This window comes from Chlamydotis macqueenii, chromosome 1 (genome assembly GCF_036417535.1).
Source record: "Chlamydotis macqueenii isolate bChlMac1 chromosome 1, bChlMac1.mat, whole genome shotgun sequence".
NCBI lineage: Eukaryota > Metazoa > Chordata > Aves > Otidiformes > Otididae > Chlamydotis > Chlamydotis macqueenii.
In genome coordinates this window covers 211,899,787-211,922,347 of record NC_141556.1, presented here as the reverse complement: position 1 = coordinate 211,922,347, position 22,561 = coordinate 211,899,787, and the positions used below count along the sequence as shown (strand labels likewise).

General features: G+C 44.0%; 2 protein-coding genes across 5 annotated transcripts in view; one reads left to right on the top strand and one right to left on the bottom strand.

The window, feature by feature from the left end:
* The first annotated feature begins 119 nt into the window (after positions 1–119).
* On the top strand, positions 120–12,090 carry AAMDC (adipogenesis associated Mth938 domain containing). Of its 3 annotated transcripts, none has more exons than XM_086739717.1 (4): positions 120–205; positions 3,647–3,797; positions 7,606–7,701; positions 8,864–12,090. In XM_086739717.1, the coding sequence occupies exons 2-4, from the start codon at positions 3,666–3,668 to the stop codon at positions 9,002–9,004; spliced, it is 369 nt and encodes a 122-aa protein (XP_086595843.1). In that variant the 5' UTR covers positions 120–205; positions 3,647–3,665; the 3' UTR covers positions 9,005–12,090. The 3 variants fall into 3 exon arrangements, with proteins under 3 accessions (XP_086595843.1, XP_086595845.1, XP_086595844.1); XM_086739719.1 differs by having other exon boundaries at positions 192–215; XM_086739718.1 differs by lacking the exon at positions 120–205 and adding an exon at positions 475–754.
* Positions 12,091–13,852: 1,762 nt separating this feature from the next.
* The window catches only part of INTS4 (integrator complex subunit 4), a 36,314-nt gene continuing 27,605 nt past the window's right edge, over positions 13,853–22,561 (bottom strand). For both annotated transcript variants that reach the window (XM_086739721.1, XM_086739722.1), the window contains exons 18-23: positions 21,553–21,683; positions 20,768–20,827; positions 18,364–18,523; positions 17,860–18,003; positions 17,034–17,154; positions 13,853–14,799 (exon numbers count right to left, since the gene is read on the bottom strand). In XM_086739721.1, coding sequence (XP_086595847.1) covers positions 14,606–14,799; positions 17,034–17,154; positions 17,860–18,003; positions 18,364–18,523; positions 20,768–20,827; positions 21,553–21,683 — 810 coding nt within the window. In that variant the 3' untranslated portion in view covers positions 13,853–14,605. The remainder of the gene's footprint in view (positions 14,800–17,033; positions 17,155–17,859; positions 18,004–18,363; positions 18,524–20,767; positions 20,828–21,552; positions 21,684–22,561) is intronic.

Sequence of the window (22,561 nt, the reverse complement as noted above, 5' to 3'; positions counted from 1 at the left end):
ACAAGGCGGGGCAGCGGTTGGGCCCGGGGCGGGGGAGGGGGAGGAGGGGGAACAGGCCGCCGGCCTGACCAATGAGAGCGGGCGGAGGGGCGGGGCTGGCAGGCGGCGCTGGCCAATGAGAGGGCAGCGAGCGTTCCCGCCCCCAGCGGCGCGGGGGAGGCGGGACGTTGCGGCCGGCGGGGGCAGGGGTCGCGCGGGGGTGGCGGTGAGTGCGGGTGCGTCACGATCGTAACGGATCCCGGCCCGGGCCGGGGGGGGGGGCGGGCAGCGGGAATGGAGGGCAGGGGGAATGGAGGGCAGGGCGGCTCGGCCCCCGGCCCCGCGGATGGGGACCCGCTCCGCAGAGCGGGCCGCTTGCCTCCCCGCGGGGGGGAGAGAGGCGTGAGGCGGCGGGGCCTTGTGGGGCGCAAGGCCGTGCCCTGCGGCGGGTGGGGGGTGGGCGGGGTTCAGGAGCTTTTTAACTTTACCGTGTTCCCAAAAAGTGACTTTCCTGGTTCTTACACTTGACAGCTGCCGCCTCCCTACCCGGTTCGTTTAAATTTAGCTCGTCTTTTGTACGTGCCTTCGTGCTGGCAGTGTTCAAACCGCGGCCTGCTGCTCTGGCTGCGGGGAGGCCGCCAGCCTTCGCCTGTTGACCCTGCTCCCGAACAACACCGGAGAACCGCCTCGGCCTTCCGCACCGCACAGGACTCGTTCTGTCTGAAACTTGACATAGCCGGTTTACTCTTTCACCTTTACCCTCCCCGATCTCAGGGTGCGCCTTGGATTTTCTCTCGTTCACCGTTTTTAGTCTGTTTGTTGCTGGTGGGTGCTACTCTGAAACGGCGCTTGCCTTCACAGAGACAGGAGTGCTACCAATTTTAAAATCCACCTGCTTGCTCGACTGCACTTCATACTCAACTTTCTTTATTCAACTTTCTTAATTCTCGGCTATTTTTCCTTCTGCCATGCTTAGCCACTGCATCATTTCTTTCTTTCAGTGTAGTCGCCTTGCATAGACTTGTATTTTGCCTCCTTTTAAGCTCTTCTGCTTGCTTTTTTTCCTATGTTTTAAACTCTTAAAACTAATTGCTTATAGCTTCCTGAGCCATTTCTCCTCCTCATCTCTTTGTGCTTGGACTACTGCGATTTACAGGAATTGCTATTTTAGATTATACTTGTGAGTCGTATAGTTCATGTCTCTTTTGATCTTAAGTGGTACTGTACATTTGTCATAGTGAATAATTAAAAGAACAATTCCTCTCTTGGGGAAATATTTTCCTACTCTTTGCTGTTTGGTGATTGGACCATGCCCTGTGTCAAGAAAGTTCAAATTTCCTGTTAAAAAGTTCATTCTCACTCCAATTTAAGATGCTCTTATTAGTTCAAATAACCTGACCTTAGTGATATTCTCTGGCAGTATTATGGGAAATAGTTTTAGATTACAAATTGTTATTTATTTTTAAGTTTTGTTTCTTCCTTTCTGCTATTTACTTATTTTTGTGCTGTTTGGCAAAGATAGTAGGGAACCCTCAGCTTGCATTTCCTCTCCCATTTGCAGTTTGTGCCTGTTTGACTGCACAGTCCAAGCCTTGTAATACTGTTTGGATTGGGAAATCTGATATTCCCAATCATTTTACTGTTCATTCTGCCTGACCTCCAGGTCTAATTCTGCCATTTCCTCTCAAAACTAGCACAGGCAAAAATTATTTTCGTTCTTCAGAGCCAGGTTCTGGGTGGTTTATTCAGCCTTTACTCTTTGGTTGATGGGTGATTTCATTCTGTTGGGACTGCTGCTGGTTATTTCTTCTGCTGTAATCTCCCTTTGAGCAGATTTTTGGAAAAATGGTCTTACAAACCTTCGTTTGAATCCATTGCATTGTGGATGTGTAATGAGAGAATCCAGAATATATGAATCCAGGCAAGTTTTGCTCCGCTGTAGCTCATTGTGTGGCTTCCTCTTGGCGTGGCACGTGTGCCACTGACTTCACCAAGGAGCAAGAAAGAAAAGAATCACTCCGCTATTCTGTGGAGGAAGCACCTCTGGCAGCCTCAGGCCTGTACTGAATCCAGAGTAATGCAGTTTTTGCTTCGTGCGGCATTTGCAGCGGGATACTGAGATCTGCTCCTGGCAATCTGAGAAGAGCACGTCCTGTCTGGCCGTACTGTGGTTTGCTGTAGCGCGTGCAAGTCAGGAAGGGCGGCTTCCAGCAGGACTGGAAGCCTGGTAATCCAAAGATCGATCTTTTGTATGGGCTCTTTCTTTAATCAGTGTCACCAGGGTTCCTGCGATCGATTTTTCGGTGAATTTGATTTGATTCCTGGTGAATTTGAATGATTAAAAAGTAAAGGATGAGAAACCTGCGTATCTGGAAGAATCTGCCCCTGAGGTTTTCTGGATCAGCCCGGAGCAGAGCTCTTCTTGGTGCAGAAACAACCAGTTTACTTCATAGTGAGGATTTCAGACCATCTTCCATCTGATCTGGAAGGGCAGGAAGGTGACTCTGCCCTTGAGACGTGTCAGTTGGCTGCCGCGCTAGTCTAATGCATTCGACACTGTGTGATTCCTTTCTTCTCCTCTACTGCCAGAATCACACTGGGGATCAGACTTGCAGTAACGTGAAGGACTGCGAAGAGGGCGTAAGCTTTCGTGGTGCTGTGCTTTCTGAATCCCTGCCCTACTGACGCCCAGCTGTGATTGTGATCGCGGGTCTAAAAATTGCTGCGGTTAATACCAAACAGTGGTCGGTCTACAGCAGCGCTGATAAGACCTCAGCTGGAGCGCTCTGTCTACGTCTAGGCAACAGACATCAAAGCTGCATGCCAGTTGTTGGCTGCCAGGGAAAAAAAAAAGGAGAAAATAAGCAGAGAATTGGAAAATATGACTGAAGGGACGTGAAGTTTATTTAATCTAAAAGAAAGGAAAAAAGACAAAGAGTTACGTCCTCAGGAAAACAAAACATGGTGGAAAAGAAGATGAAGCTGTTCTCCTCCACAACAGAGAGGGTTAGAAAGAATGGGTTTAAGTTGAAACAATGGAGATTGAGGTCAAACATTAGAAAAGTTATTATTTGAGTGTTTGACTGTCCTGAGATGTCACACAGGGAGGCTTGGCCTCTGTAAGGAGTGAGTAGGGAAGGAAGGCCTGACCCCTTTAGGCCTCTGAAAGTCTTGTTTGCTAGAGCAATATGGCAATGCCATTGTTTTCTTCGTGGCTTTTGTATTGGGTTGGTTTGTTCGGGATGCTTTTTAATGTCATCTACCGGTTTAAATTAATAAAGTGGCCAAAGAAATAGAGTATCTCTCAGGTATTTTAGGAAGTTATCGTCATCTTCGTTGTACATTTTAGGGAGAAGATTCAAACCCAGATGTGAGAGGACATTCTGGGACCTGATCGTTGTTGATAGTCTTAAAAGTTGAGCACCCAATACTTGTACAGATTTAACATGTAAAGTGATTTGCCCAAAATCCCTAAGAGGTGGTAATTCAACAAATCTGCTGATCTTCCTTTCAAGTCTGTTGTCACAAAACTATGTGGATAAAGTCTGTAATAGTGTTTCCTTCCCATCTCCTTGGGGCAGGGACAGGATTTTCTTAAAAAAAATTGTTTTTATTAACGTGCTGCATATGTTAGCCTGATGTTATGTATTAAATATCCTTTTTCCAGACTTTGGCTCAACTTTGTGATGTCTTCCCCTGAAATCGCTTCCCTTTCTTGGGGTCAGATGAAGGTGAAAGGCTGCTCCACAACGTACAAGGACTGCAAAGTATGGCCGGGGGGAAGCCGAACCTGGGATTGGCGAGAAACTGGGACTAACGTAAGTTTGCTGTCCGCTATCCATCCTGCATTTTAAACGAGACTCTGAGAATGGTCCGGAGAGCAGTTGTTAAAGTTCCAGCCAGAAATTCAGCAGGCTTTTGCTTTCATCGAGTCTTTTCCTGGGAAGAACTGAATGTATGTTCAGGACGCGACTGCGCGGAGAGGCGAGAGGGCTGCAGGCGCGCAAGGTCCTACAGGTGACAGGGTGCAGGAATTTTTGCCACCAGTCCTCACAGCTGCCCTGACTACTAACACACCGTAGGCCTCTCAAAAAGCATTCTGTGTTTGATTAAGAGTGCGATTGTCGTAAGATGCTGGTAACAGCCTCTTTTCAGACTCTGTAAACAAAAGTTGTCTTGAGTGAGATAGGAAAAAAATTTATGGGAAGTTAAAAGCAATCCACTGTAACTGACCTTCTGTCTTTGGAAGACAACAGTGCATGTGGTTCAGTTTATATCCTTTTCCTTGGGGTCCCTTGTACTTACTTCAGAGGAAAAATATGCAGATACAGTGTCAGATGCACTGGTTTCTCCATGAAAAACTCCCAGTCTGGCTAACCACTCAATGACTTCTCTTGGTAGCCATATACTAAGTACTTGCCCTCACAGTTTTTAAGCTTTATCTGCAAATGCTATCAGAATTGTACAAAAGTACATGGATTAGTATTGATGTGCCAGATTTATAAGCAACATAATATTTATTGCATTAGGAACTTGATGGTAATTCTCTCCATATTAGGGCTTGCATTAGCATAGCTGTGTGGGCTAGAAAAAAAAAAAATCTATATTTTCTCAGCAGAAATTAAAGCACAAAAGAATACATACTGCTCAGGTCTTAGACCCAGCACCTGCAGCTGTATCCAGAATGTTCAATTCATTTTGACCCTGAACTGAAGGGCAGAACCTTTGGTTTTGTGACTTCATCTAAAAACTCTGAGGGAACAGAACTTTTTTTAAGCTGTCAGAGTTCAGCTTATAGAGTACGTAACGCCAAGAGAGAGGTAGCGCTGGCGTGCAAAGGTATCTGTATCTTGCAGAGGGGAAGACAGCTGTGTATGTAACCTGCTTAAAAATATTTTATCTACGGCCTCATGACGAAAACCAAAGTTTTCACTGGCTGTTTGGAGCAGTGCGTTGCATGGTGTGTGTGGGATGTTGGTTTTTCTTTGTTTGACAATATTATTGTTTTCCTGGTTTATACGCACATACCACCGGAGAATCAGAATAGCTGAAAAGTTTCCAACTAGTTCCCAGCTCAATCACATTTTGATATTCATTCCAACCACTTAAAACCTTTGATGTCAAATTAATACCACCTACTAACATTTAGGAACCCGTGCTCTCCTTTTAAAGGGATGTCTTCAGGTGACAGGTGAAAGCTTTAAGTCCATAAAAGTCTTCAGAAGAGTCCTCCAACTGAAAGAAGAAAAATGAGTCTATGTTAAATTAAACTCAGAGGAGAAGAAAAAATACTTGGGTTATTTGGAGAGGTAGGTTTTCTGGCATCCTTTTTATATCATCAGGAAGCAAAAAAAAACCTTTTTTAGGTTTTGCCTTATATGTAGGTCACTTGTAAAGCTCCTAAAACTGCTTTAGGTCAGTTCTATCCTTCTTGCAGCTATGAGGAGTTAGGGTGAATTGGTTTAAAATTGAATAGCAAGCAATGTGAGAATAGAACTAAGATTTTCTAGACTGCATCTCCAACTCCAGAAGTGTGAAAAAGTTAATCTGATCAGCACCGGAAATAGAATTCACCAGCTGAGCTTTCTGCGCGTTTCTTTACGGTGGACTACAGCGTGTCTGCTTTCTTTGAGCATTTTTTTTCCTGGAGGTAGGTGGAGCTGAAGCAGTGCTGGTCATGTGCCACGCTTCAGCTGGAAATAAATTGCTTCCTTTCCTTCTCTGCTATCAGCCTGCTGTCGAGTGTGGAATTCTTTCATCAGGAGAATGGTATAACTGGCTCGGCAAGGTTCTGTAACTAAGCACTAATAGTTCTCCTGGCCTTAACCCTTGGGGATGAAAGGCAGCCTCCCTGGCTGGCTGCATTTCAGTGCCATCTGCTAACAGGAGAAAAGGAGTCCTCAAAGGAAGGCTGGAGAACAAAACAGGGAAGAAATTCTGTTGCCCTTCCTCTTTCTTGCCAGCTGTCAAATCAGCAATGGTACAGTTGTTCCATCGTGTTACATGTTTCCTACGAAACATGTGAAGGCCCCAGATCAGAGTGTCTTGTGTAACTGAAGAAAATCCTTTTGTTCCATGGCTTTAATGTCTCAGGAGTACTTATCATATAACAGCAAACCTTCCCCAGCAGTCCAATTATTGTAATTGCAGTAAACCATACCGGTTCTTTTTGCCGAAGTTTTGAGTCTGCTTTAAAACCCCCACGGGAAAAGCATTACCTGTTCTGTCATAAGCACGTACTCGTGGTGATTTGGTCTCGGAAAGCTCTGCGTATTGAAGTGACCTCTGCGTTCTAGGTGTGGATGTCGAATGTAAATGGACTGAGGGGAACACAGCTTGGAGAACCGTAAAGGTGAACCATCTCTCTTGCTGAAATTCCACGTACCAGCCAAGCTAAGGGCTTTCTGGTGGGATAAGTTTAATCCACTCATTGGAAGTGGCACTCTGCTGTGGAAGGTTTCTCTCACCTGCAGCTTCAGGAGCTCATGTGTTCATTTCAGCTTGAAAAGTCTTGCTGTGTTCTGCAAGCTGAGGCATTGACAGGGTTGAGAAGAGAACCCCGATACTTTGTGTGAGGCTGCAGCATCAGCTGCAGAAGACTTGGGCAGGGGAAAAGAATAGGAGAGGACCCAGGGACATCAAAGAGAAAAGCTCACTAAAGAAACAACAGAAGCCAATTGTTAGGCTGGTGCTTTGACCTTAATTCATTGAAAGAATGTAGTGTTTTCTTGAAATATAGGAGATAAACCGTAAAAATAACATTCTCCAGGAATCCACCGTGGCATTAGCTACTTCAAGTGAGAAACTCATCTCAGTACTCTAAAAGAACTTAAGAATCCTACCAAAAAAAAAGAGGGAAGGAAAGTAGTATTTATTATTTTTAAACATCAGAGGTTGTTAAATATTTTACTCTTGGCTGTACAGAGACATGTAGAAATTGAATCCAGGAGGAGAATTAGTGTGACATAATGTTTTAACATTACAGGTGTATTTGTGGATTCATATGTTTAAAGTGTACTAGTAGTAAATGGGTGTACTTCTTTAAAAACTCTACCAATGTGCATTTAAAGCTTTTATTCTTTGAGAGTTTGATTTCAAATATTCCTTTCTCAAAACGAAGAATAGCGCAGAAATTGAAACTGTTAACTGAAATGAAGCTAACCAATATGTTTCGGTCCTCATTGGTAAACGGGATTTGCAAAGTAAACGAGAAAAAACTTTAATTACTTTAATTATTTGAGGAGCTCTTTGTAATTAAAGCGAGTAAACGTTGGCTTACCACTGTCTTTATTACAAAAAGATTTTGTTTGTTTGAAAACAAACGGCAGCATCTTGCAGTTTCTCGACTTTGCTTTAACTTTTCATATTTATAAAATGCTAGTTGTTAGACACAAATGTTTTAGAAATGTGGAATGCATCTTTTTCTTTTGACCTGTTTAATGAAGAGTTATAATATTGCCATCAATTGATGTTGCCTACTATGTGTGCACAGAAAAGAGGACTGTGCTACATTTTGGTACTGCTAATTTACCCTGCTACTCTGTGAACAGTTTCAAAACGTAAAGGCAAAGCTTTCCTGTTTGATGCTGTCAGTACAGACTATTATTTTCCTCCCCTGACACTTAGCATTCTCCAGGAGTGCAACCAGCTGACCTTGAAGAAGTTGTCAAGAAGGGTGTTAAAACCATGGTGATTGGTCGTGGCATGAGTGAGGCTTTGCAGGTAGGTTTTTGTTCCGTGATAAACATAAAAAAATTCAGGATGCTGAATTAGCAGGACAGAGCTCCTGCCAGGAGTCGCCCTTTTCCTGAAAGAAACATCATTTGAGCTCCGCTACATTAGTATCAGTGTCAAGAAGTAAATAGGTTTACATTCTGCAATTAAATTTAAATAAGAATTTTTTACGGTGTCATTAGTCCCCTCTCTTAGAACAGGTTATGAACTAGCTCTCTAGCCTGCTGGAAATACTTTGGTAATCAGGCAGATAAACGAGCTACAGAAAGCTCAGAAGTGCTGAGCTTCGCTTCATGAGAAACAAGTCTTTAGCTTTTTGGGGAGGTGAGTAACACCTTATTTAGATTAATTACCTTTAGCTCCAGCTTTTTTTATTTTTGTAAGAAAGGGCTGTGTTTTAAATGGTGTTAAGGAGAGATGGGAGGTGTGTGTATACAAGTTGCTGTATTTAAGAGAAAAAAAAATTATAGAAATCTTAGAAATATCTGAGCATATTATCAGTTAGGCTGCTGTCAATCACTTCAGAGACCCCACCTGGAGTACTGTGTCCAGCTCTGGAGCCCCCAGCATCAGAAGGACGTGGAGCTGTTGGAGTGAGTCCAGAGGAGGCCACACAGATGCTGAGAGGGCTGGAGCAGCTCTGCTGTGAGGCCAGGCTGAGAGAGCTGGGGCTGTTCAGCCTGGAGAAGAGGAGGCTCCGGGGAGAGCTGAGAGCGGCTCCCAGTGCCCAAAGGGGGCTGCAGGAAAGGTGGGGAGAGACTCTTCAGCAGGGCCTGCTGGGACAGGACGAGGGGTCATGGTTTTAAAATGGAAGGAGGCAGATTTAGATGAGATACTAGGAAAAGTTTTCTTACGCTGAGGGTGGTGGGACACCATCCCAGGTTGCCCAGAGAGGTGGTGGATGCCCCATCCCTGGAAACATTCCAGGCCAGGTTGGCCGGGGCTCTGAGCAACCTGATGTGGTTGGAGATGTCCCTGCTCCTGGCAGGGGGTTGGGCTGGGTGGGCTTTGAAGGTCCCTTCCCACCCAAACCCTTCTGTGATTCTGTCTACTAAAAAATGCCATCAATACCTGTTTTTTCTTCAAGCCTTACAGTGTGGGGGGAAAATAATCTCATACTTGCTCTTCCCATTTCCTTTTCTCTTCTGAGGTTCCGTCATCTACAGTGGACTACCTGAAGAAAAACGGGATTGATGTGGTGGTCTTGCAAACAGAGAAAGCTGTGGAAGAGTACAACGCCCTGGCTGCTCGGGGTGTCAAAGTGGGGGGAGTCTTCCATTCAACCTGCTGAAGCCTTACAGCTCATCGTGAGCGCAGCCAAATCACTGACACGCCTCTCCGCTGAATCAAATTACAGTCAACAAAGCGTGGACTCCTGTGCCAAGGCATTTATGCGCTGACAATCTAAAATGCAAGGACAGTTTATTAGTTCAGGATTTAAACAAATTGAGTGCTCCAAAAGAAGGCTGTTAATGAAATAATTTAATTACAGAAGCATTTCCATACGTTCTTGAGATTGACTGAGCCTACCTCTGAAGGCTGCCCGTATTTTGGTTACTTAACTTTTCACCAGTTGGGTAAATTAAGGTACTAAGTTGTGAATGCTTTTATTAGGAAATGGCCCAAACTTACATTTTTGGCTATTGGAACACAGCCATAAATTATTTGATGAGTACAATCAAGTGGTAGATACGAAGCAGTGGTAAAGAAGCACTTTACCACCACTATAAAAATAAATTAAAAATAAAATAAATTAAAAAGCGAAGCCCGAAAACACAGCTTTGCCTCCTGCTGGCATCTTCAGTCGAGATGTTGTCTATGCAGATCAATTTGTGATAACTCAAGAACATCCCATAATTTAGCACTTTTAAATTTTATGCTGAGCTGGGAAAAGGAAAAAAAATGTCTACAGGGAATAAACATAAAGGCCTTAAAGAATTTTCTTATTAATTGTGACCTGTGAGGACTGAGTTTTGCAATACATATCTATTCAAAAGTCCCTGCCTGCTTAAAATCAGCAGAAAGATTTGTCACAAATCTAGAGTTTGCAACTTAAAATGTCAATCTGAAGAAAATCAGTCTAAATTGCTGCTGGCAAGCTGGGGATGGATGTGAGAATTCTCACTGGTGGTCATCATCTGATGATTTAAACATTGTGCCAACAAGCGTATTATTACACTGAAAATATAATAAGTTGCTGTTCTTGTTCTTCTATTAATATGACCAGTTACAAGTTACCTACTGTAGAATTTATATTTTTTTTTTCCCCACCAGGCTGACTAATTCCTGGTCTGTGCATATTCAGTCTGTGTGTGTTACTTTCCAGTACAAAGACGCCGCTATGAAAGCCCCGAGGCACTCGGCGCTACCCGAGCAGTAGCAGAGAGGCTTAGCTTGGTATGAGAACGCACTGGCTTTCCCAAGACCCAAGAATAACCCTTAAAAAAATACTATGGGTTTGGTTTTTGTTTTTTTTTTTTTCTGTTTATTTGCTCTGGTAATTATTTAAACTTTTTATCTGCTAAAATGCAATGTGGTGTAAAGGGAAAGGGAGTACTTGAAAGGTTTATCTTGCAATCTCCTAATGACAGCAATATTTTCTCTTAGCGTAGCTCTAGTTGAGGCAACATCTTACCTAAACCAGCGAGAGCTGCCCTTCCAGCTGCATCCGTGTCCTCTCACGCAGCAGCTGGCAGAATGCTCCTCAGAATTGCTGCGACGTTGTTCTGAGTAACTTGCGTGGTGTGAAGTAGATGAACCCCCCCGACGCAGGAGACCGTCGTCATCCCAAGGGAATGCCGGTAGAACCAGTTCCTACCGCTCCGCAGAGCATGAAGACTTTTTGCATTGAAGAGTGGAGGCGGCTTGACTTTTTTTGATCACGGTGATATATTTGCGTTATTTCACGAGCTTTTGGGCCTTAAGGTCGCCTTAAATAGGAGGAGGCTTTGTAAGGCTTTTACTGAGAGGACAATTCCAGTTTCTGAAGTGCTGCAGCACACGTGTTACGCTGTTAGAAGCTGAGCAAGCATCTTCAATTCCAGTTTTTTCCCTTTTATTTTTTAGTATTTTCCCCTGACATAATAATGATGAAGTCACATTCAACAAAACCGCTCAGTCCAGGTCCTACATTTAAGAAAAATGCTGTGGGCTCCTCATGCTGCTGCTACGTGGGGTTTTTTTTCCCCTCCCAAAAGGCATGGGAGGAGCGCAGCCCGTTCAGCATTGCCAGGTGACTTTCCGAGGTGTGCCCTACCCGGCTTGTGCTGCAGCCTCTTCATTGTTCCTTTCATTTGGCAACCGGTAGGATACAGAAGATTCCACTTCTAAAATGGGGAGCTGTAGCATGCAAAGAAACACATTTCTCTTTTTAAAGGAAAACTGCTAAGTTTTGCTGCCATCAGTACAAAATTTTAATGTCAATTTGAGATCATGTGCTGCAAGTCTCTTCCATCCGTTTCTTCTGTTACGGCTCCCGTCGCAGCTTCCCGGTTCCCACAAAAGCAGCTGCCCCACTTGGGCTGCTCCAGTCACTCAAAGCCCCATTTCCTTCTTGGTGCCTGAAATTGCTTTGCTACATGGTGGAAACAGCTGGGACTGATTCAGCAAAAAAAAAAAAAAAAAAAAAAAAAAAATTCAACTGGAGCTCAAAACAGTATCTTTATTAAATCGCTGCTTTCAGCTAAAGCCATAAATAATTTGTTAAAATTACAGGCTCGTCGCCCAAATCACGGGAACGCACTTTTAGAGCGCAGGATTTCTCACGTACATCGCTGCTCTGCCTCCCACCAGGAAACCGGTCTCGCAGTAGGCAGTGAACTCCTGACGTTCTCATTAAAGCGGAGTCGCGGCTGGGCCGGGTGCCAGGAAGATTCCACCCCAGCTGCTCTGCCGCCGAGCGGGTCGCTCCCCAGCCCTTATCTTTGTGAAGCAGCACGAGCGAGCTGGCAGCCAGGAGAAACGGGCCGCGAAAAGGCTCGCAGACGCAGCGAATGCAACATGACCAGCATTTTTAAGGGACAGGGGGCAGCATTTGTGCAAAGCCCAGCATCTATGAGCCTTCAAACGTTGATGTCTCAGTAGTAATTGCATTAGCAAACTGTAAATTAAAGAATAAACTGGAGGATGTGAGTGAAATAAGAGGAAAATAGTGGTTTTATTTCCGATTTGGTCAAAAGATTGGAGAACTCGGACAAGCAAGACAGGAATCCAGAGGAAACCCATCTCCCTGAGCTGGAACCCAAGATGGTGTCGTATGGTCCTGATTTAAATGCGTGCCCTGTTCTTTCATCTTCCAAAGAACTTTCTTTGTACTTTTTGCAGTGATTGTAGTTGTTCTGTACTTTCAAAAATAAAATATGTGAAAGCCACACCAGATTTGAGTTCATATCTCGTGAGCTTCAACTTTGTTCCAAATACCTTTATGCATTGTTTCAAGTGTTCTTGATAATTGTGTTATTTATTTTCAGCGTTTTAAGTATTGGCCTAATAAATTTCTGTGGACTTCAGTAGTCTGATGATGAATTTCCCATTAAAAGCATTCAGAGCTAGGCTCCCCCCCCACACACAGCTGCCATGGATAATTAAATCTGGAAAAACAATAAACACGGCAACACTCTGAGCCACACCCCCTTCATGTGAATTCAGCCTCTTCTGTCAGATTCCTGACCCTCTTCCCTGACGTCTTAACTAGGAGGCAAAATCTACAGGTGAGGTGTGTTTGATCTTTGTTATGTTTTAGCGAATTATTTGCCCTTGCTTCTGGATTGCACAATCTCCCTGCGGCTGCAGCTCTGGACCGGCACCATGTTCCTACAGCTGCAAACACCTGAGAGAACAGAATCGCCGCATACGCGGGTGATCTGTGATCTGAAGGCCTCTGTTCCCTCTTCAACAGGGATGAAAAAGGAAAAAATCACCTTGGTGCAGGAGTACAGCCCTTTGTTTTTGTTTTCATTCTGAGATCGATCATGTTTTAGGCTATTGCAGTGCAGAAGTCCAACGCTTACCCAAAGTGAAAGAACAACCGGTGAACGGGTAGATAACTTCTGAGATGGCACAACGTCCTGGAGTTCCACAGAGCGCGTGAAATCGGTATTTCTGAGAGCAGCAAAGCCTAAATGTCTCAAACATGGAGGTGGGAGGAAAAAGTCAACATCTAAACAACTACAAAAAAGTCTTGCAATACTTACTTTGTATTTCCTTTCAGATTTCCCGTATGTTGGAACATCGTGTGAAAATGCATTTAAAGGAGAAAGTAAGCTAAAATAAATTGGAGATGAAGGTAAGCAGTTAAAAAAAAAAAAAAAAGGGATGTTTTAATGTTTTACCAGGGCCTGTAGTGACAGGACAAGGGGCAATGGTTTTAAACAGAACAAGGGTGGATTTAGCTTAGATGTAAGAAGTATTTTTACAATGAGGGTGGAGAGACACTGGAACAGGTTGCTCAGAGAAGCTGTGGATGCCCTATCCACAAAAAAAAAAAAAAAAAAAATTGTCCAGAATGGAGTAGCTGTTTGGTCACCTGTGGCCTGGGAACAAATGAGAAATCATAACTCAAATACCGCCAACTGCCGAGCAGCCAAGCTACCTTGAGGAAAGGCAGAATTTAGGCTGTTCCCTCGGCCCCTGGTCTCTGCTCTCCCCACCAAAGCATCAGTGGTGGCCTGGAGCATATGGACACCCTTTAAATTAGAAGTCTTCACTGGGATGACCAACTGCAGAAATCCTGGTGAAGTGTAAAATTGACAGGGGAAAGCAGAAAAGTCTGTAACGAGCTGGCTCAACTCATCAAATATCTGCCCAGAGCTTCATAAGGATACGTACCTCAACCTCTGTCCCCTGGGAACTGAACTGAGGGTGCCAAAGAGAAGTCAGCCGGTAACGACCCGGCTGTTACACAGGCAGGAGGTTTCTGAAGCAGTGCCCTAACGGTGAAATACCAAAACCCAGTTTGTAACAGCAGCAGCGTTAAGAAAGGATATTTAATTAAGAATACCTAAAGCAGTTGGATGGTTTTGTGGTTTTGAGTCTTTGGACCACAACCTATCAGTGCTAAAAAAATAAAACAAAAAAAAATCACAAAAACTCCTATTAGCCCCAACCTGCACGTTCACTCATATAATAAAGAGGAAACAGATTAGTGTGAGTTTTCCAACTTTATTGTAGGGAAGCACGTAAGGGGTTATTATTTACACTGATCTCCGTACAACTGGAAAGTATTTCTTCACTTTGTTTACTTCTTTTTTTTTTTTTTAAACAATTGTTTTATGAACACAGGTAACGTTTGGCTGCCGCACTATGAAGTTTCACACATTAAGTGCTCCTAGAAAATCCTACCAAGGGATTGCTACAAATCACAGGAGGTTCCTCAGTCCCCTGAAGCCTTGCGCACACACGCTTTCCCACAGGACTGCCAGAAGGATCACGGTTTTAGTAAGTTCTTGCCCCCTCTGAACTCCTTGGCTTCATTTCAGAGTACTGTAAAAATAACATGGGTTTATGTGCCTAAGCATTTACATAGTAAATACCTTGGTAATTACAGAGCAGAACACCTAGAGGCCTTAAAGAGAAACTTTTGATAAGTAAAAACTGAAGATACAGCCCAAAAAAATTACAGCTGGAATGCTGACTGAGAAATTTTCTTGATTCAATACAGAAACACCTGCATTTTCTGTAAACTGCTGTTAACTAGCTGAATAACTCCTGTATTGGTCTATCTGCTTCTTCACAGAGGAGACCAACAGTTCTTCAGCAGCTTTATCTCTATGGCTGACTTTTCTTTTTACACCAGTATAAAACTGGTTTGGTTTGGTTCCCTATCTTGGAACGCTGTGTATGGTTTTCACGTAACCCAACAAGCCCATAAATACATTTCTTTTAGCGACAAACTTCACCGCCTGGCAGGCTTGGGCATTATATAAACTTTGACAGGTTTGCTGAAGGGTATGGTCCCCTCTATGCCGGTTTCAGGTTGTGGGAGCGCCTCCAAGCTCTCGCTCCAGGTAGCTTTAGGAATTTTAGCAGATGCCTTGCTCCTGTTGGAATTGTAAGCCAGCAGCAACCGCACTTCAATCTGACATGGTTCTGCAGAGAAATAAAAGAGAACAACACAAACGCAACTGTCATCACACATTGAACAACCAGTACTGGATGAAATTTTATCTCCTGGATGCTGGGAAGAGTACAGAGCCATTCTGGGCTGACCAGAATCCAATCTGGTGTTTGAAAATACAACTTTTTTTTTTGTACGGCACAGTAGAATCAAGCACCATTTTAGATTTCCGCCTTCTTTGTCATCACTTAAAAAGAATCTCATGACTAACTTAAAATAGCAACTTTCAAAAGTTAAAAAGTTATCCCAACCAAGTACTAATAAAATCATAAAAGACCACAGAAGTCTCAGGCCTTGCTACCTCTGTTTTTATGGCAGGATCAAGTAAATGCAGATGATATCTGCCCAGCCTCACAGCAGATTACTTGGAGATTCTCTTTTGTTGCAGGTTTTTACACTGCAAGACAGCCTTCTTCCCTCGCTCACCATCTCAGCAGCTAGCCAGAATCTTACTGCCCGTAAGATTACTTCACTTTGTTTTCCCAGCGGTCATAACAGAAACAGGCTTTCAGTCTACATAGCATGACCCTGAGCACCATACTACATTATATCCCCATCAAAATTTTCCTTTCTAGACTGAAAAACGTGATTCCCTTAAGTTTTCCATATGGACTTGCACTGCTGGAATCCCGACCAACTTTCAGATCTGTGACTAAACCAGTGTTGATAACACAGGGATGACTTAGCTGTTGCTGAATGGTGCAATACCCATGGTTTGTCTCACTTTTACCCTTCTGATTCTCCTCCCCACCCCACCAGGGGGAGAGTGAGTGTGTGGGGCTTAACTGTATACTGGGTTAACCAAAACCAGGACCACATTACTAAAATCTAAATGAAACCTATCGAAATTTTAAGATGCAATGCCCAGAACTGCAGTGGTGCTCCATCTGAGACATCATCTGTACCAGACAGAACACAAGAAATAACCTTCTTCCACAGTTAGAATAGAATCACAGAACAGTCTGGGTTGGAAAGGACCTTCAGAGGTCATGTAGTCCCACCCCCCTGTCAGGAGCAGGGACATCTCCAACCACATCAGGTTGCTCAGAGCCCCAGCCAACCTGGCCTGGAATGTTTCCAGGGATGGGGCATCCACCGTCTCTCTGGGCAACCTGGGCCAACGTTCCACCACCTTCAGTGTAAAAAATTTTTTCCTCATATCTAATCTAAATCTACCTCCCTCTGTTTTGTTATCCCACAGTTCAGCTAACACCTCCCTGAGACTCACCTTTCCACCATGCTGCCAACTCTTCTTTAATTTGTAGCTCGCAGCCACCTCCATCATTTCTGCTATACACCTGTCAGTTAATCCATGCTTTGTATTTGGGCATTCTACCTCCTAAGCACACACTTTTTACTGCCCTTCAGGAAGTTTCATTGTCCTGAATTAAGGCAATTTCTCCATTTTGAATTCTGACTCCGTTCCCTGAACCCCTCCCAGCTTGGTGTCCTCCCCACATTTTATACCCCCAAGGGCCAGTGTCAATAGTTAAAATAACAGCATGGGGAGACACCAGAAGAGAATCCCTTGGTGCCATTCTTAAAATGCCCTTCCGGTGAACGCTGCACAAGCAGAAATAAGAACTTAATTCAGCTCCCTCTGGTACAGGATCAACTTTTAAATCCACATACTTCCACTCATAGAAACAATACCATTTTTTCTTCTCCAAAACAAAACAAAGATAGCAGGATGAATAAGCATACCATGGAAGTGCTGCATAAAAAGGAGTACGTGAAAGAATATTGCACTAAAAACTCTGCTGGTTAAAAAAAAAGATCACCAAATCCTATTAATAACTAGTCAGGAAAAAAAAAAACCAAAACACACACATTTGAATAAACGTGAAGGGATTAAAACAGGACAAAGGGAGCTACGAACAAATATTCTGAGCTTTTGTAGATTGAAATCCACAAGCCAATTGCTGAAGCACTTTCACTGGGAAGTGTGAATGCCAGCTGAGACCGAACGTGAATGTTGGAGTCGCACGTTTCAGCACTAAAGGGTGGGTTTTTATGGTGTTAAAAGAGTGAAAGTTTAATCAGCAGTGAAATTACACCGTTGAGCATGCACAGTTCCAAAGGTTCTCTGCCCTGCTCAAATACCTGTCAGATCCAAACCGCTGCATTACAGTGAGCCAGTTTACCACGACTCCTTGCCTTTAAAAAAGGATGCAGGGCTGTCTCCTACAACTGTCAGTAACATTACCTGTCCAGGCTGTGTGTGAGAGGTAAACCTGAGTTATCAGCCTGTGCCTTCCAGGACCAGGATTTCGGAAGTCAGCTGGTTTAGGATGGATTATTTGTGCTTGTCCGTCTGGATACAATACCTAGAAGGGGGGAAAAAATAAAAAAGGAAACAACTGAATGACAGCTGGACTGGCGATTTGCACAGCGTACGTTATTTTGGTGTTTTCTGTTGGAGTTTGGAAGTGCTTTATCTTGGAGCCAGGAGTCCAGCCGCCCCAGATTTAACAGCCACGCACCGGCCGTTCAGACTCACAGCAGAGGGGGGAAACGTACACTGACACCAGCTTCTTCCTCTGCATCGTAAACAGAGGTTTTCATTTCTTTGTTGTGCAGTAAATTTGCATATTTTACTTGGCATCACACCACACCTACATCCTCAGCTGCATTTTAAACTTTCTTCAGCAGCAGGAAGAAATTTAAGTTGTAAATACAGAGAGCTGAGAGCCTGCGTATTTCTGTACCGTTCAGACCTCCTACTCCCACTACACAAGCTGGAAGTTCCCCAGCATTTATTTGTGCTCCTGTCTGTAATGTGCCCAGTGGAGGTGAAAGCACCGCGTGGAGCACAGAACGGCATCGAAGCGCTCAAAGCAAGCTCTGAGGAGCTCTACGTAAGCCAACTCAGCGCACTATATACAAGCCAGCTTCTGAATGTGCGGTCAAAACACAGAAATTCAACATTTTTACTAATAATGTGTATATTATTTGCTATTTACAAGTATTGACATCCTTAAACTCCCCCTAAGACGCAATCTTGTTCGCATTTATGTCAAGCGACTCCTTACCTGAACTTTAACGGTTCCTTGGGGATCCTGCACATGTTCCAGAGTTGCATCAACATCCAGTGCCACTACCAACCCCGACGTAAACCTCAGAGGATTATCAGATTCACCAGTAGGCTCAATGATATTGGCAGTAGCTCTGTGGAGCTATTAGGGGCAAAGTGGTCCACAGGAGAGGGAAAAAAAAAAAAAAAAAAAAAAAAAAAAAAAAGAGGTGAAGGGAGGAGGAAAGGAAAAAGAAAAAAAAAGAATAATTCTCTTCTTAATGAAGATTGTGCATGAACTTTGGATTCTTTTAGATACTGCCAGGAGACTTCTCTTAAGTCATCTGTACTTTTAGCAGTAGTCCTGGGGATGCTAAGTAAGAAGAAGAAAGCTTTTGAAGAAGGAACGCTTGTGACTGACCAAGAACTTGAATTCTAAAAGCTTCACGGTGTATTAGGAACCAGTCAGATGCTACGATGGTCTGTAAGGATATTGCATTTTAGATCTCTGTTTTAAACTGACCTGCTCTGGAAGAGGAAGGTGGAGGAAGGTACTCTGGCGCAGCGTTGTCTGAAGAATCTTGACCACTTCTGAAGGCTTGGAGGTCACAAGTCTGGGCATTAAGTCCAGCAATTTGTCTACAAAACTGCCTTGCATATGGGGAAGCTCAGAGATGAAACACCTGTGTTAAGAATAAATTGGAAATCAAACACTTTTTTCAACATTTTCAACAGTGGCGTTATTTTCAGCCAAGCTACTTATGACTCTGTGAGTCTGTATTTAGTCATAACGACAGAATTAGATATGTAGATTCCTCTGCTGATGCATGTCTCATACAAAAGATAAAGATGATTTGGCTAGTGATGGTGGGACCACACCTGCTCAAACTGACGCCATGAAAGGTGTCAGGACTCACTTCTTAGCTCCTTCATCAGTACAGAGCCTAGCGAGCAAAGGAATTTAGATTCACAGAAAAGGAGCTAGGAACGCCGAGGTACCCGTCAACAACACATAACGAGAAGCAAATCTTGTAGAGATTTGCCTGCTCAGACCGTGTGCGCCGCTGTAATGCTATTTAGATAGTAAGAGCGTTAATTAATGAGACTTAAGGGCAATGCCAGTGCTCTGCATTCAGTCTCAACGTCTCAGCAAAGGAACAGCTGGATGAAAGAGCCATTCCTGCCCCAGCTGCTTTGCAAACCTCTGAAACTGGTACTTCTCAGGGAAGACGTGCATATGCCTAATTCTTTATGCTGTGCGCTTTCATCCAGCTAACTAAAGAGCTGACTCATTACGGGATCTAACGTGCCCACACGCTCAATACGCGAGTTGTCTGACCTGCTGCAGCAGAGTTTCCAGAACGGTTTTTCTCTACCAATATTTGCGAGAGTATTAATTATTACATCTGAGGAGTGAAATTTTAACAGTAAACTAGAATCAGCAGGGAAAAATAAAGCTAATTCTAGGTGTCAGGAACAGAGAATAGAATAAATTCTACAGTTTGGGACAACAGCCTCTCACAAGAAGAACACTTGATATTTCTTATTCTTTATATAGAAGCAAAATTGGGCTGCTACCCTACACCCCTGCACGCAGAAGATGCTTTGTCAGATTAAGTTATTGGTGGTTTATCCGCTATTATCAGCAACATTCCTGCAGTGTTTAGCAGTTTTGGAAGCCCAGTAAATACTCGTGCAATTTGGTGAAAAAATGCACCAGTTCTGTAGGTGAACAGCCCCTTGAACAACGGGCTTCCCCCCTTTCAAGTCCGGTGTTGGCGTTGTATCTTCACCCACAGTTGAGTCTGTAAAGCCTGGCCAGCAACACTGGACATGCCCCAAAACAGCTTCAGGTCATAAAACCCTAGAAGTGAGAATTTTTCAGGATCCTGGTGATGCTCTACAGGAGCTCATAATCCATAAACGGAAGCCTCTACCACCAGCTTGGCAAGGGTGGAGAAAAAAAAAATAAAATTAAAAAAAATAATCACACTCTCCTTTGTACATGTTAAGAGGGCTGACTGCCCTGGCAACAAATTTCAACGACTCTGTCACGGAATGCAGCTGAAATCTGGCACACTGATGCTGCACAACCTAGACACAGGGATCTGACACGTCTGAGCACTTAGAGGTGACCTCACAGCCAACCGACAAGATCTACCATCACCCAGATTCCCTTCTGTGGAATTCACCACTGCCTGTAGGAGTTACATTCCTGAGAAACAGCGACGAGTTTTGCTGATCCCGAGACTCAGCGCAAGGAAAAGACACAGAGCAAATGAACAGTTCTATTCAGTAGCTACCAAATGAACTAAGCATTAGCGAACCGGTGGATTTAGTTCCCTTTTCTCATCACTTAACCAGCCACAACTGCCAAGCACATGAACCACGAATAAATGGGAATTTAATCAGAACTAGAGATGGAATTCTGCTCAGACAACTCTGGATACCTATGTCTCTGGGCTAGCTATCCAATTCCCTTCTGAGTCGATGGAAAAAAAACCTGGCATCCCTTATCTGACCTATTTTAGACATCTAGATGAGGATAAGATGAAAGAAGCACCTCTCCAGTGAGAGGAGGGCTGAGGGAGCGCTTCAGAAGTGGTCTTACAATGTCAACACCTGGGTGAGATGACTCCCACCCTGTGCATGTAGAGGGTTCGTTCACTCTCTCATTTACAATTTAGAAATTTGTGATAAAGAAAAGGGAAATTCCCTTTTTAGCCATACTCCCAGGAAAGCTCTTCCATCGATCCCACGTTTAGAAGGGAGTTCACTACTTGCTTTATCGTTACCTCAAGACAGCAGTCCCTGACATAGGACAGCAACAGAGGGGAGATGTGAAGAGATGGAGAACAAATGGAATATTCCTTGATGACAACAGCGGGGAGACCTTCTAACAAAGTGAAGAAGCAACAGTTTCTCACCTCTGAAAGGAATCCACTTCTTGTAGGAATTTTTCACACATCCCAAAAAGGGGTTCCACTCTGTAACAAAGACAACATTTCTTGTTTTAGTTTTAAGTAAAGAAAGTTTTGATGGCTGTAAGCATTTAGGTGTTTTGGAATCCACTTCAAACTCCTAAAACCTACAAGTTCTTACAATTTTGAGGCCAGAAAGGTGTTCCTCACAAGAGAAAAAATAAAAATAAAAGTTAATTGCCATCTCGCTCCCGACATCTATCTCCCCCTCCCACAAAAAAAAAAAAAAAAAAAAAAAAATCATTTGCATAAGGCACTAATTAAGTTCCCAAAGCCAATGTTAGAAAATATTAACTTTCCAGCTATAAAACAAGAGGTTAAAAGGCAAATATATCACGGACCTCTATGGCAACACAGTAAATCGATAGCCACAAATACGAAACAAAAGAAAATAAATTAAGATACTAGCCACTTTGCTCTAATTCCACCAAACTGAGTTCTAATTCTACCACCACCCAAACCCAGCCAGAACGAACCACGCAGAGCCTCTCGCGTCACCCAAGCCGTGCATACGCATGAGCATTTTGTCCTTGAGTCACACAAATGTTAGTTGCAGATCGGAGACAATTATTTTCTGATGCTAAAAACTCGGCAACTAATACTTAATGAATCAAACACGATTAGGACGTGCTCTGTGTCTAACTTATCCTTGCTGCTTTTTTTAAATGAAGCTTAAGGAAACTGAGCTTACAGTTAACCCTGTGAAGATCCTTTGACCAGGTCATCCTTACCCTCGAGTGGTGCGCGCAGTCACTATGAGCTGTAACGCCTTTGCCTGCAGTCTCATATGGTGAATAATGACCACTTGTCTACTTTCCACTCCGCTGTACATGAACTCCATTTTATAAGTTTCTTCCAAGATCTGCCAGACAGACACGACAGGGGGAAAACCATCAGACTGTTAAACTCTTGCACAAGTCCGATCACAAGATTCCGGTGGTTTTCATCATACTGAGGAACACGTTCATCCATGAGTCTCATTCTTTTGGTGGAATTCTTCATGCCGTGAAGCGGCACCTGATACTAAAAGGTTTTCTTGGGTGTATTAAAGAAAAAAAATAATGAAACTTGGCCTCAAATCAAGCACTTGTCGTGGTTTTGTTTAGTGGGGGGGGGCTAAGGTGGTAGCTTCTGTAGGAAACTGCTAGAAGTCGCTCCCCTTTGTTCAGGGGACTTGGCCAGGCCTAGGGCGGACCCACTGCTGGCCAAGGCCAAGCCGATTGGTAGCAGAATGTCTCGTGATAACGCCTCTGCGATAACGTATTTAAGAATGGGAAAACAGAAAAAAAAGAGAGAGGAGAGAAGATGTGAAGAAGCTGAGCGGGGGCAGAGGCGCAGAGGGGGAGGCGCAGGCCTCATGGGCCTTGCAGGCCTCACCCTCTGGCCTCTCGCCAGGCAGCCGACTGGGCCCAACTCAGTCCAGCCCGGCTGCAAGAAGTGGAAAGGAGATGAGAAGTATGTAAAAAAAAAGATCCTGAGAGACATCTACCAGCCTGTTGTGAGGAACGGCTGCAGACGCCAAGGTCAGTTCAGAAGGAGGGGGAGGAGTAATGCGGCTCCTGGCCAAGATTCCCCTGCAGCCTGTGGTGACGACCATGGTGGAGCAGGTTGTCCCCCTGCAGCCCATGGAGGTCCATGGAGGAGCAGAGATCCACTTGGAGCCCGTGAAGGACCCCATACCGGGGGAGGTGGATGCCTGAAGGCAGCTGTGGCCCGTGGAGGGCCCGCTGGGACAGCTGT

What these genes read in the sequence shown, in the direction of transcription:
- AAMDC (XM_086739717.1), top strand. Translation starts at nt 3,666, where the DNA reads ATGTCTTCCCCTGAAATCGCTTCCCTTTCTTGGGGTCAGATGAAGGTG. An exon ending in GGCGAGAAACTGGGACTAAC is followed by an intron (nt 3,798 to 7,605) that starts GTAAGTTTGCTG and finishes CCTGACACTTAG; the next exon opens with CATTCTCCAGGAGTGCAACC. An exon ending in GCATGAGTGAGGCTTTGCAG is followed by an intron (nt 7,702 to 8,863) that starts GTAGGTTTTTGT and finishes TTCTCTTCTGAG; the next exon opens with GTTCCGTCATCTACAGTGGA.